At 29.5% G+C, this 13,237-nt stretch overlaps 1 protein-coding gene across 1 annotated transcript in view; it reads right to left on the bottom strand.

Moving 5' to 3' along the window:
• Positions 1–13,208, bottom strand: part of LOC107440318 (cyclin-D1-binding protein 1 homolog) — a 19,361-nt gene extending 6,153 nt beyond the window's left edge. The window contains exons 1-5 of the mRNA XM_016053213.3: positions 12,836–13,208; positions 11,822–11,881; positions 9,232–9,393; positions 7,967–8,054; positions 3,162–3,226 (exon numbers count right to left, since the gene is read on the bottom strand). Of these exons, the coding sequence (XP_015908699.2) occupies positions 3,162–3,226; positions 7,967–8,054; positions 9,232–9,393; positions 11,822–11,881; positions 12,836–12,923 (463 nt within the window). The 5' untranslated portion in view covers positions 12,924–13,208. The remainder of the gene's footprint in view (positions 1–3,161; positions 3,227–7,966; positions 8,055–9,231; positions 9,394–11,821; positions 11,882–12,835) is intronic.
• Positions 13,209–13,237: the final 29 nt, after the last annotated feature.

Below are 13,237 nucleotides of genomic sequence, written 5' to 3'. Positions count from 1 at the left end.
GTCTTTTGAAAACAAATCTCCCTCTTTTTCCTACATTCCAAGGGAGGAGCGTCACTAACGGTCACTCAATGGACTTGGTAGAACTTCACTTCCCCTTTCTGGTGATTTATGGGTTCGATGCATGAATCAGAGGTTCAGTGCAAGCTAGAAAAAAAGAAAATGTGTCAAAAGATTTTTTTTTTTTTTTTTTTTAAGGAAAGGGGAAGATGGAGAGATGTTTGTTTATTTTGATTGTTAAAAAGTGTCCGGGAAATCGACCCTTCCGGGAAAGGGACGTCCGGATATGGGACGTTACACTGTATTACTATTGACAACAGAATGACTCCTGAATTAAAAAACTGACTCTATCTGGTGAATAGGTCTGTCTATGGGCTGAGAAAATTGATTAAATCTAGGTTTCTTTCTAGAAAAACAAAGTTCTTTATCTACAAAACTCTTGTTAGGCCAGTCTTGACATACGCTTTTGAAGCTTGGACCATGACAAAACTGGAGGAAAAGTGTATCACAATATTTGAGAGAAAGAATTTGTGGAATATACTCTGTGGTGTAAATGAAAGCGGGAGAGGAGAAATAACGGGAGATTTAACTTTGAACTGTACAAGATTTATAAACAACTCGATATTATTAAATACATAAAAATAAATGGAATGAATTGGATGGCCCACGTGATTCGAAAGAGTGATGACAATACAATTAAGAAGAAGCTGCCTTTTAGACCCACTGGAACAAGAAAGCGGGGAATGCCGCATTCGAGATGGGCCGACTCGGCCTGATTTTTTAAAAAAATTAATGAAAAAAATTGGAGATCAAATATACATCGGAAGTTCTCATGGAGAAATCTTCGGAGGAAGGCATTGGCCCACATTGGGCTGTCTGGCCAACTATGATAATGATGATGAAAATATTTCACGAATGCTTAACTTTTAAATGCCTGCTTTTGCCCATTTGTATAAAGAAAGTATCATTAGACTGACAAATTATTGCTAAATGTTTTAAATCAGTAGGTCTTTAATGCCCTGTGGCAGAATTTTTTCTGGCTTTCTGCAACAAAACTCTCTAGCACTAATTTCTTTCAATAATAACAAAGATGTATAATACTAATTTAAAGTAACAAAAACACTGTGGTTGAGAAAAAAAGAAAGGAAAAAAAAACTATAATTTTATTATTATTAAAAAATAATATTTATTAATTATAAAATAATTATTTATAATTAAAAAAATTATAATTATTTCCGTTATCACACTTGTAAATCATTATCACATTTACAAATATTCATGAAATCCAGAGCAGTAATTACCGAAAAACAGATCGATGACAAAATTTTGTGAACCGGATCCTTTAAAAAGTTACTCAAATGCGTGCTTCGTTTCAAGATTTGATTGTTGTAATAAATAATATTAAAAAAAAATTCAGTTTATTAGATTTTAAAGACTATGTGGTGGAAATCAAAGCAATAACAGCCAAAGGAAAAAAAAAACCACAAAATCATAACCTTAAAAAATAAATACTCAAATGCGCAATCAAATTTCCCATATCGTCTGAAATGTATCTGGATATTTAAAAAGCATGTGAAAATCTATATCAATAACTGCCTAAAACAAAATTGAAACACTAAATGGATTTACGGTGCTATTGGTGTAAATTTAGAACATCAAAAAGTGACAATTTATCTGCTGGATTCACATTTTAAATGTAAATCTCTGCAGAAAATCAAAAATTTTTACTTCCAAAGAGAAAAATCTTTCTGTTTGAGCTGTGTAACGTACTGCGACAAAGATGCGAAGTCACTGCATTTCTGCTATGTGGGATTAAGGACATAAATAAAAACAAATTTTGTGTATCTCAAGCATTGGAGCAAGTGAATATTGGGAAAGAGAAGTATTTCTGTAAAAAGAACTTTCCAGCAGATAAACTATAAAATAGAATACAAATGTGTGCAGATTTACAAGCATGCACATAAAAACAAATATGTATATTTCAGTCAAGAGAAACAATATGAATTTGCTGTTTCTCAATATCTACTTCAGCTCAATCAAAAATTTTTTTACTTCTTTTACAAAGATGCATTTAATACTAACTATTGATTATTTTTATTTTTTTTAAAATGTAAGCTGTAAATAAACTCATATATATGCAAAAAAAAGGTTAGCCCGGAAAAAACTTCTTGAAAAGGCCAAGGCCCACCCTGGGCTGTCGAGCCATTGATGATGATGATGAAGTATGGCTGCATCCATATTTTCTGTTCTGTTGCCAGCATATCCTCCCCTACAAGTCAACAGGTTTGGACAATTCATAGCATACTCTGGTGGTGAATAAGCAGTTTGTTTCTTATTATATTTGAATTATCAGTCAATGGCACTGTTTTATAATTTCTGTTGTTTCAATGTTTTGGTAATATTTTCCCAAGATTTTGAAGCCACGAGGAAGGACGTATTGATTTCCTAGCTAAAAGATCACATTGAATGCTTTTTCATATTTCTCCATTCATATATTTAGACTGCCCAATCTAACCTTCATACAATAAACTACGAAAAGAAAGGTGTTGTGATATATATGTAGATCATATAGTTTCAGTTCCATTAAATTTGGTGAGTTTTGTTCCTGCCCCATAGATCAGTTCATCCTTATTTCCCGTTTAAGAGTTCAGTTTTAGTCATAAAAAAAAAAAACAATTATAAATGCACATGTATAATATAGAAATACATTCCTTCTAACATAAATTTTGTAATGAAAAATATTGATTTTCCATTAGCTGTCAATCCAGGATTGCCAGTCAAATTTGGAATTCCCTGTATATTAAGAGGAAACATCTTGTATGTGAGCTATATTGGGCTAACTGTATGTATTAATTTTGATTGCTGGAACATATTTAAATAATGCTATAGTAAATGAAATAATTTAGTATAGCTCAAATATAATCATTAAATATTACATAGATTGAGCTGCTTTGAGTGGTCAAAATTTTTTAAAAGACGAAAACAAGAAATATAATTCCCAGCATTTCTCCAGTTTGTAAAGAAAAAAAATTTTTTCTCTGTATTTTTCCTGTTATTTTATGTGATTTTTAATATCCCTGTATTTTCCAGGTTTTCCCTGTGGAGTGGCAACCCCGCATTGTTTACATTAAAGGCGTCCTCTAAAATAAATAAAGTTAGTTTACTTTTAGGAAGACTTTCAACAGCTTCACAATCAGCCCAAACATTACCAACATTTTGTAAATGACCGCTACAAAAGAAAAAAATAAATATATATATATAAAGAGCAATTAGAAAAATATGAAGAGAACAAAAACACAATAGGGTAAGTTGAATGCAATGTTTGTTTGGTTTACAGTAAGTAAATGTATAGAACAGGGTTGGCACTCAAATCTGGAAAAAAAATTCCCTGTACACAATACAATTAAGAGGAAACAGCTTGTGTGAGCTATATTGACCTAACTGCATTTATTAGTTTTAATTGCTGAAAAAACTTAGAGAAAAAAAAATGAGGAACAGCTACACATACTTAAATAATGCTATAGTAAATGAAATAGTTCAGTATAGCTCAAATATCATCCTAACATATTCCAGAGATTCCACTTTGAATGGTCACTACTTTCAAAAAACGAAAATAAGAAATATAATTCTCTGTATTTTTCCAGTTTGTAAGGAAAAACTTAAAATTCTCTGTTATTTTAGGTGATTTTTAAAGTCCCTGCGTTTACCAGGCTTTCCCCATTCTCAGTGGCAGCCCTGGTATATAATTATTTTAATATTTTTGATAGATCTTAAAATATATTTTTTGACAAAGAAAAAAAGTTCAAAACATAATGGAAATCAAAAAAGTATAGTTTTACTTTACTTTCAAAATACATATATATTCCTCTTCACTGTAAATTAATCTGAGCATAAGGTCACTATCATTTCCAACTATTAATAAATATATTATAAATAGATTTATTATAGAATAATGAGCTGGTATCATGAAAGGGAAAAATAACTTTCACTAGTATTTTATAGGTTATACAAATTTTTTAATATAAAAATTACGAACACAAAAGAAAAACTTCTTTGGCATTTATCATAATTTATTAATATTTTATAAAATAGCTATGGGGAAACTTCAAAAATTATGTTTTAATAGATTTGCTCATATGTCTCTAACAGCAATACTGAAACACTCTAAGTGGAAAGACGTTTTCATTGAAAATGTGGGGAACAGAGATTTCCCTAAAAATAAAAGAGGACATCAAAAACAGGGACAATTTTCAATTCTAAAAGATAGAGGGTCCTTCAAAACACTTAAATAAATATGGAAAAAAATATTTTAGATTAATTTAGCCTAAAAATAATTTGCAGTAGTCATGACAATTCCTGTTTCTTTCTCTTAAAATAAATAAAAGAAAATTTTTTCTGAAAGAGAAAATGGGTACAACAAATTTACAAAAAAGACAAAGAGGATGAATTCTAAAAGGGTACACAGGGTGGGCCACATTTCTAAGAAAACTGTTGTGTGGGGGTAGTAATTATCGACAACCTTCATCTATCAAACAATACCCCAAGACCGAATCCAGTTAACATGTCTTATATACTAGTAAATTGTTGTTTAAATATTCATTACACCATAATGCTCCTCCACCAGAATTTCATCAGTTATAGTATTTGATAACAATACCACTTGTTGCTATATTAGGAAAGACTGGGAGAGCTGTGTTAAGTTCAACCAGACTTTGAGCACTTGTGGGGAGAGCTGTATTAAGTTGAACGAGTTTTGAGCGTCGTGAGAGCTGCAATAAGTTCAGAGTTGTGTGTCTCTCCCGTGTTGCTATTAGCAGTCGAGTGCGTGCAGGTGAGTAAATGAGACAGAGAGTCCGAGGAGGACAAAACGCAATCACAAATAACAAGTTATCTGCTCAGTGTGGACCATTCATCAAAGTGAGCGTAACTTTCGATGAAGGTGAGTTCAAATCATGCCCATAGGTGTCACGATTGTAACGAAAGTAATTAAGGACCAACCTTCATCTACCGAGAGATTGAGTCTTATCAGGGTTGCCAGAAATACTACATATTTTTAAGCGCTGTCTACAGTAGTAATTTTGAAGTCTAAATAATATTAAAAGGATAAAATACTATTAAATGGATAATAATACTATTAAAAGGATAAAATGAAAGGATATATTACTAAGAATAAAATAATTTTAAAATAGAAAAACAATTATCTTTTCACTTTTGTGCACTTAAAACTTCAGGTAAATGCGCAATAACAAAGATTTAAATCAGCAACTTTGTCTAATAAAAATTGTGTGTATCATAAATGTCTCTCATGTATCATAAATGATTAATAATTAATAAATTTGTAGAAAATCTAACTCAAATGAAAAAGAAATCCTATACTTTATTTCATATTCTACGTAAAAAAAAAGGTAAAATCTATTTTAGCAATGCTTTGGGTGCACAAAAAGCAAGTTATATTATATTAAGGGTGCAGAACCTGTGACCTGCAGGCCATATGCAGCCGCTGACTACTGAAATGTGAACTGAATACATACATATATATATATTTACATAACGGCAGGCACTGAACTTTTTGTTCTTTGCCATAGAAGATGCCGGCATTGTTACTCATTTAGCGTTACCCAGTGGGCACCTGTGAACCAAAGTCACGGAGGCGAGCAACGTTACCCCCGCTATACTGCCACATAGGGTGGGCCACATTCACACAACAGAAGACAACACACAGAGAGAAACATTCATGCCCAGAGCGGGATTCGAACCCGCGGCCATTGGCTCCGCAGTCAGACACGTTAACCACTCGGCCAGCATACATATATATTTTGTTCCTGCCCCATAGATCNTTATATATATATATATATCAGGGTGCATAGAAAAATCTTTCAACAAAAATAAACACCTTTTAATTAATTTTTAGCACTATATACATCAATAAAATGCAAAATAATTTTTCAAAGACTTTTTCTTTTGACAAATAACTCTTTTCTTGATTACATTAGCCATTAAAAAATGATCTGGAGATTTTTCGGTTAAATTTCAGAGGGTAGAAAAATGAAGCTTGAAATTGAGAATATCTAACAAAATGCAGCAGAGTTAGTTGCACACGGGAGTGCAATAATCTCATCAAACCCAGCTCACTATACACACATGCGGACTCGCAAGAATTTCATAAAATATGTAAAATGATGGGCGCTTTCATACGCTACCAGATCGACCGTACGCCAAAATGGATTGCTTTTGATTGAATTGTGAAAACATTGAATAGAGCAATGTGAAAAGTACGATTTTGCATAATGTGTGGTTAAAATTGTCATGGTAAAGAAAAAAAAATCTCATTTTGGAAAAGGGAAAATTAAGCACAACTAATGAAAAAAGCACCTTTAAGCGATTTTAGAAAAGGAAAATCTAAAATAAGCACCTTTAAGCACTTTTTAAAAACGTTACACACTATGTATATATATATATATAGTTTATTATAATAATTGAAAAATTCTTCATGCTCTCAGAATCAAATTTTTTTTTAAATATTCACACCAAAATCTAGAGAAAAAAAAATATATACTATCAACATTGGCATGAGTTCACCAAGTTCAGAAAAAACTTAATTGAACAATTCATCGGTGATATCAGATCAAGGTTGGCAAGTTTCTGCCTAGGTGGTTAAAACCACTAGTAGAAACCAGTTAAAACTGACATGGCTGAAACCCTTTTCTGCCACATTTGTGGCAGAAATTCAGAAAATGACATAAAAGTACTGAGATTGCCATACAATGGATAATTCATAGAGAAAACAATTAAATGTTAAGCAAAGTACAATTTGTTTACAAAATTTCAAAATCAAATATTACATTGTTTGCACTCTGCAGTAATCTATAACGAAAGACAAGTTTTGATGCAGTTTCTAAACTTAAACAATTTCTCAATTTGCTATGTACGAACGAGAAATTTGAGAAGATTCTCTCAAGTCCAGCAGAACTAGCAGGCATTGCCATCAAGGAACAAGCAAGATTTGTAAAACTTTCATCTACTGCATATTTTTTAAAACTGGACCACTATGTAGCAGCTGGGGCAGAATCAACATACAGCAAAGATTAAAACTGTTACTGTTATAATAGTAATGGGGTATAATATGAAAAAAACACAACTACTTCGATTTAGTAGGAACAACGTATGATGCAATTCTAAACGAATGGAATTTAGTTGTTGTTTATTTAGTTATTGTTATTAGTAGTTGTTGTTATTTGTTTTAGTTGTTGTTGTTTATTTAGTTGTATTTAGTTTCAATAACTTTTCTTTATAATGCAATAAAATCTGGCGAGCAGCTATTTAAACGATCGAACACTTCGTTTGTTTATTTGTGGCTTGAAGTTAGGCTCGCAGAAAATGCCGTTCATGGGTTAAATTTAGTAGGAACAACACAACCTGTGACGTAGGCTATATTATACCCAATTGGATTGTTGTCATGCAAATTATGTTTCGAAAAGAAAAAAACTATTTGAAATCAGCTCCATTCAGTTATGTTAAGAGTTAAATGATAATAATTACTGAATTTCAGAGTTTAATATAATAAACTAAAATCTAGTATTTATATTGATTATCACATTACTTTATTCTTTATTTTATATAGATATTTGATATACTGCACTCTTTATATTTAATATAAAAAAAACAATATATATTTGCAAACAATGAATTAAAAAGTTTGTTACAGTTACATGGAGTTACATTTTTCAGTTTACTTAAACAAAATGTCATTAAGCAATTACTAGAACTAACATAGACGTTTTTTTTTAGTTTCTGCCAGTTTTTACCGGTTATAACCAGTTTCTGCCAGCAAAAAGCCAACCTTGTATCAGATTCTCCAGTAACTCAACATTTAAAGTTTGTGTCATTTTTTTTAAGTCATTATAAAGTTAAGATATAAGAAGAAGAATTTACAAAAATTACATAATGGGTAAAAATGATATGACAATACCTTTGGTTAATAATTGCTGAACACAGGTTTTTCATACCATTTAAAATGCTTGAAACATGTAAATGAATTTCTTTGTGTAAAGTTTTACCTGAAAATATAATATATACAATTGAATCATTAAAAATACTTTTATCTTTTTAAATGACACACATGCATAGATAAGAACTATGAGAGAATTGTATTTAGAGACATTGATAATTTCTATGAACCTTATTGTGACAGTATTTTCATTTACACCAGTGTCTTTAACCAACCTGAGCAAAATTAAGCAATTGAAACACTGTTTGGGTGACAGAAAGAAAATGTTGTCCTTTGAAAATAAAGATTAGTTTAATATTTTTTTGATCTTTTGAATAAAATAATTCACCCGATTTTTATTCAGTTAAAGAAGAGACATTTTTATGAGTTGTTTTATTTGTTATTTATGAGAAAACAGTGATAGATGGACTTACATTTTATTAAAATCCTGTACAATATTTTAAGACATTTAATAATTTAGATATCTGTGTGTTCAAATATGTTGCAACCACTACAACCTATATTAATTTTATGTATTATTTACTAAATTGTCATTCATTATTATTTTTATTATTTACATATTGTGATTTTGAAAACTTGTAACTTTGATACAAATAATTTGGTTCAGTAAATTATTATATTTTTTTCAGCATACTAAAACAGCACTATTCTTTAATTTGATTTCTTCCAAAGAAAATTCTTCAGTTTAAATAACATTCAATGAAGTTCAAAATTTTTTAGAAACACTTATATGAAATTCAACGCTTAAATAACATCTACATTATTAATATACAATACAATATCCATCATTCTTGTTACATTAAGAGAACATATTTGCAGAATTCATTGCATTCAATGTGTTTTTATATATTTGATTTAAACTTCTATTTTTTGTATAACACATTGGCCATAGGTATTTTCGTAATTTAGCACTTTTAATATTCATATTCGTCATAAGGATGATATAAGAGGATACCATTACAAGACAAAAAACATGTAGAAAAAAATTTACTTTCAAACTCATTATTTTGAGCATCGTTGAAACCAAGACTAGGTGTTAATGCATAAAAGCTGTTAATTAATTCACAATTCAAGAGAGATTTTTAAAAAATAAAACTTTCAAAGCATTTGAGTATTTTTTCAGCACATAAGAAATAATTATGAACATTTATGAAAAACTTGCAAAAGTAAACAAGAATTCGACAAAAGAGTTGAATCCTAAATTTAGATAAACCAATGCAACAAACCTCTAGAAACCGGAAATTTGAAGAAAACCGAAAGGAGAGCCAGACAGGCATTTTCAACTTTATTTACGAGACACTGACATTCTTCAATTGACGTAACTCCACCTGAATCAAAAGCCACACAGAATTTAGTGGCCTCATGGGAAACCAAATTTGTTGCTGCAGCTGAAGAAATAAAAAAAACAAAATTTATAAATGATAATACATTGCATAGAAAGAGTACAACAGAAATAATCAAAATTACATAGATCAATTTTTAGCAATTAAATACATTGAAGATGAAATCAATATTTATAATTCACAAAACAAATAAATTCTTTAATTTAAAAGAAAAAGTGTAACTCATTGAAGAAACCAATGATTGCACTAAGAAACAATGGATCTTTTGAACTTCAGTGTTTCTGGATACTGTTTACAAAGAAGCTTCTTTAAAATATGAATTCTCTCAATATTCACATTATTCTATCTATCGATAGACAAAATAAATATTTGATTAATCAAAATGGAACTGTTCAAAGATCTGTATTAAGAAAAGAAAATTATGATACTTAAAATTAATTTAACTTTCTTCTTCAGCAAGTAATAAAGCAGAAAAAAAAGATTTTTTTTGCTTTACATAAAGTTTAATCGAATTTTAAATATAGATAAAAAAAATTATAGATTAAAATACTAATTTTTTTTTTTTTTTAAAGTTTAGTTTCACAATTTCTTTCATAGTTGGAGTATTACCTTTCCTAGTTTCAGGCATCGCACAATCTGGGAAAATATAAAAAATTGCTAGAAATTTTTTTCTTCACAAAACTATTGAAAATTTTGTAGTTTTAATTTTTTATAGTATTATAACGTATCAGGGTTGCCACTCAAACCCGTAAAAAAAAAATCCTGTGTTTGCGCTGTACGTATTATATACAATGTATCAAGAAAGAGGAAACACAAACGCTGTGCTCTTGTGTGAGCTATATTAGGCTAACAGTACTAGTTTTAATTGATGGAAAGACTAAGAGTAGAAAAGGTTAATATATTAAGAGGAAACTAAGAGTAAATATATAAAGAGGAAACACAACAATTACTGTGTTCTTGTATTCTTATTATCATAAAGGTAGAGATTTATTATATGTGTATACCAGTTTTCAGCTAGCTAAAATACTCTTTTGACAATAAAGTATCACCTTTGCATACAGTAACAGTTATGTCTTTTACTTTATCGAAAACATTGCAGTTTATCCATTTGGTTTCCTTTTCAGTTATACAACACATCATTTCTAGTTGTTTTAATCAATATTTTCTAAACATAATTGAACCTTTCTTTAATAAATATTTTCAACCTTGTAAGCTGATTAATCGCTTTCCTTACAAATTTTTTTGGAGGGAAAAAAAAAATTTAAAAAATCAACTCATTTTTTTGTTTCATTAATAAATACAAGGAACTAAAACAAAACATAATAAACAAGTTCTAAGTTGAAATTTTTATTTTCTTATGAGCAAAAAATATTTAATTTACCAACAGTTTACTATCCCAAATTATCTCGGGCATATGAAAAAAGTTAAATATGAGTCTTTGCATATGTTCACATCGTCATCATGTGAAAAATCATCTGCATTACTTTCACTTTTGTTCGAGAACACCATTTTTTTTAACTCTTTTTACTATGTAAATTCATCCATCATTGTATATACAATTGTACAAGTTCACAAATTGCAAACCTCCCAACAAAAATTGGCAAACTTCCAATTACAGCAGATTATTATTATTTTTTGCTATAAAACACAAGTGTTTGCTCTCTTCGATTAGAAATACAATACAAAGCATCTATATCCTTTTCAATTTTACTTCATTATTTCCTTCAGAACTGTTAGAAACCTATGGATGGTATAAATGCAAACAACAACAATCTCTACCTGCTCCGGTTAGAAAGTATAAAGCTGGTTACTACAGCCTTATTCTGCAAGGCGATATTTTCAAACAGATGTTGTTTTGAATAAGAGAAAGAAATTATATAATCCCTGAGCTCAAATCTGATGTATTTCACGAGATATTAAGTTACTTGGGTGAGTTGGAAGTGAAAATTTGTTTTAGTTATTTAGAGATATATTGTTAAAAAAAGTGACATGGTTGCAAGATTTTGAAATAATTCGTTTTTTTTTTTGGCAGTTCTGGTTTGGCCTCTTTTTAATAGCTTATTACTGTTTGGTCTTTGGTGCAAGACAAGCACACCATCGTATGTTAGCATATTGTTGGAGCAGTGAAATTACGTTCATTTTGAAAATGATCATTTAGGTTTCATTTCGATATATTGTTATAGTGTTTTATAACAATTCTTTTTTTCAAATGACAATTCTTACGTCTTGAAATGACAGGTCTTCAAGTGAAGATTCTCCTAACGATTCTTTTTTAAAACACAAATAATAAATCAGTTAACAAATACAAGAAATACTACTCAAGAGATACAATGATCACATTGTGAGGCTTCAAAACACACCAAAAACAGTAACACGGAAGTATAGGCAGTCCAGAGCTTCCAGCACTCCCTAGTGTAGTAAACACCATTCATATTTAATTTAACATAATAAAAATTATAATTTTTTTATGTACCAAAGTTTGCCCAAAATGTTTCATTTTCAAAGTCAGTGCAGTCACGAACAGGGAGGTCACCTGAAATAAAAAATGATTGTTGAGAAATATATGCCATTAAAAATATCCATAATTCATTATACCTTTTTTATGAATTTCATTAGAAAAAAGTAAGAAAAGAGGTTAAAATTCACTAAATGGTGCCTTCTTTCAAAACCTCCTTCACCTGATTTTTACTGGATTTTTCTAATATAATTTTTTACTGGTAAATACTTGTTAGCTTCAATTGATGTAACCTAATAGAATAGCCTGGTTCTTCGACTTGGAATGAATTTTTAAATATACAACATAGATACACTAAGGTACTATGTCAGTAGTATTTTTGATATCCATGAAAAGACTATTCAAAATCAAAAAGAATATTTTTGCTTTTTTGGTAGCAGCAATTTTAAGGAGGCCACTCTGAAGACAAAATAGGCTCGATAATTGAATTAATTTTTAATTTAAAATTAATTTTTTTCTATTTAAACATACATGTGAAAAAAAAGAAGGCTGCATACACAAAGCCACATATTTTAAAATTATTATTATTTAATTTTTCTTAATATAGAAAACATTGTTTTCTACTCCCTTTTTTAAAAAAAAAAAGGTCACAGAGATCTCTACATTTTTAGGTAGAGCCACAAAATTAAAGCAAAGATATCCGGAAATCATTAAAAAAATTTATTTAGACATTTATAGATTATTATTTAAGCAGGGGCACAACACTTCTCTTTTCTAAGGGTGATTAAAGTTGCGTACTTAAAGTGTATCAATAGTATACCGTGCAGCAATATGAAGGGGGGAAAAATTTATTTGTTTTCAGAAAATAAATTTGAAAGAAAAATTAAAAATATTACTTTCCAGGCAATCTTTATAGAGATAACTGAATGCTACAAAATCTTTTTCAGAAATTCATCTAGAGACAATATGATAATTATGTGGTAATCATGCTAAAATAATATACGCTAGCATAAAAATTAAATTAATAAAAACCTGTTAATTGGTCACAAGCGATATTAAGAGTTCCTTGAAGATTTTGTACAATGTTTTTGACATCAGTAGATATTCCTCCATCTGCCATTACAAAGTAAATCAAGTAAGAACTAATTAATGTACAGATTTATTAAAAAAAATATTATTCAGCAATGAGAGCAAAACAAAGATTGTGTTGCAGTATTATAATTTCTTATCCTATTTAATTTTGTCACGAACCTTGTTATAAAATACATTCACAATGAAATTTCTGTAAACAAAACAAAGAACGCTTCCCACTGTCTATTTCCTTAAAATTAAGGCTTCTTTTTTTAGTGAAAGGATAAAAAAATAAAATATTTTAATGTATCAATAGAGATTTATTTCAATTTTGGTGTCTATTTTTGAGAAAAATAGGTAGTC

The sequence above is a fragment of the Parasteatoda tepidariorum genome, chromosome 4, assembly GCF_043381705.1.
Source record: "Parasteatoda tepidariorum isolate YZ-2023 chromosome 4, CAS_Ptep_4.0, whole genome shotgun sequence".
Taxonomy (NCBI): domain Eukaryota; kingdom Metazoa; phylum Arthropoda; class Arachnida; order Araneae; family Theridiidae; genus Parasteatoda; species Parasteatoda tepidariorum.
Note: the sequence above shows the minus strand (reverse complement) of the source record. Positions and strands in the feature narration are given on the sequence as shown.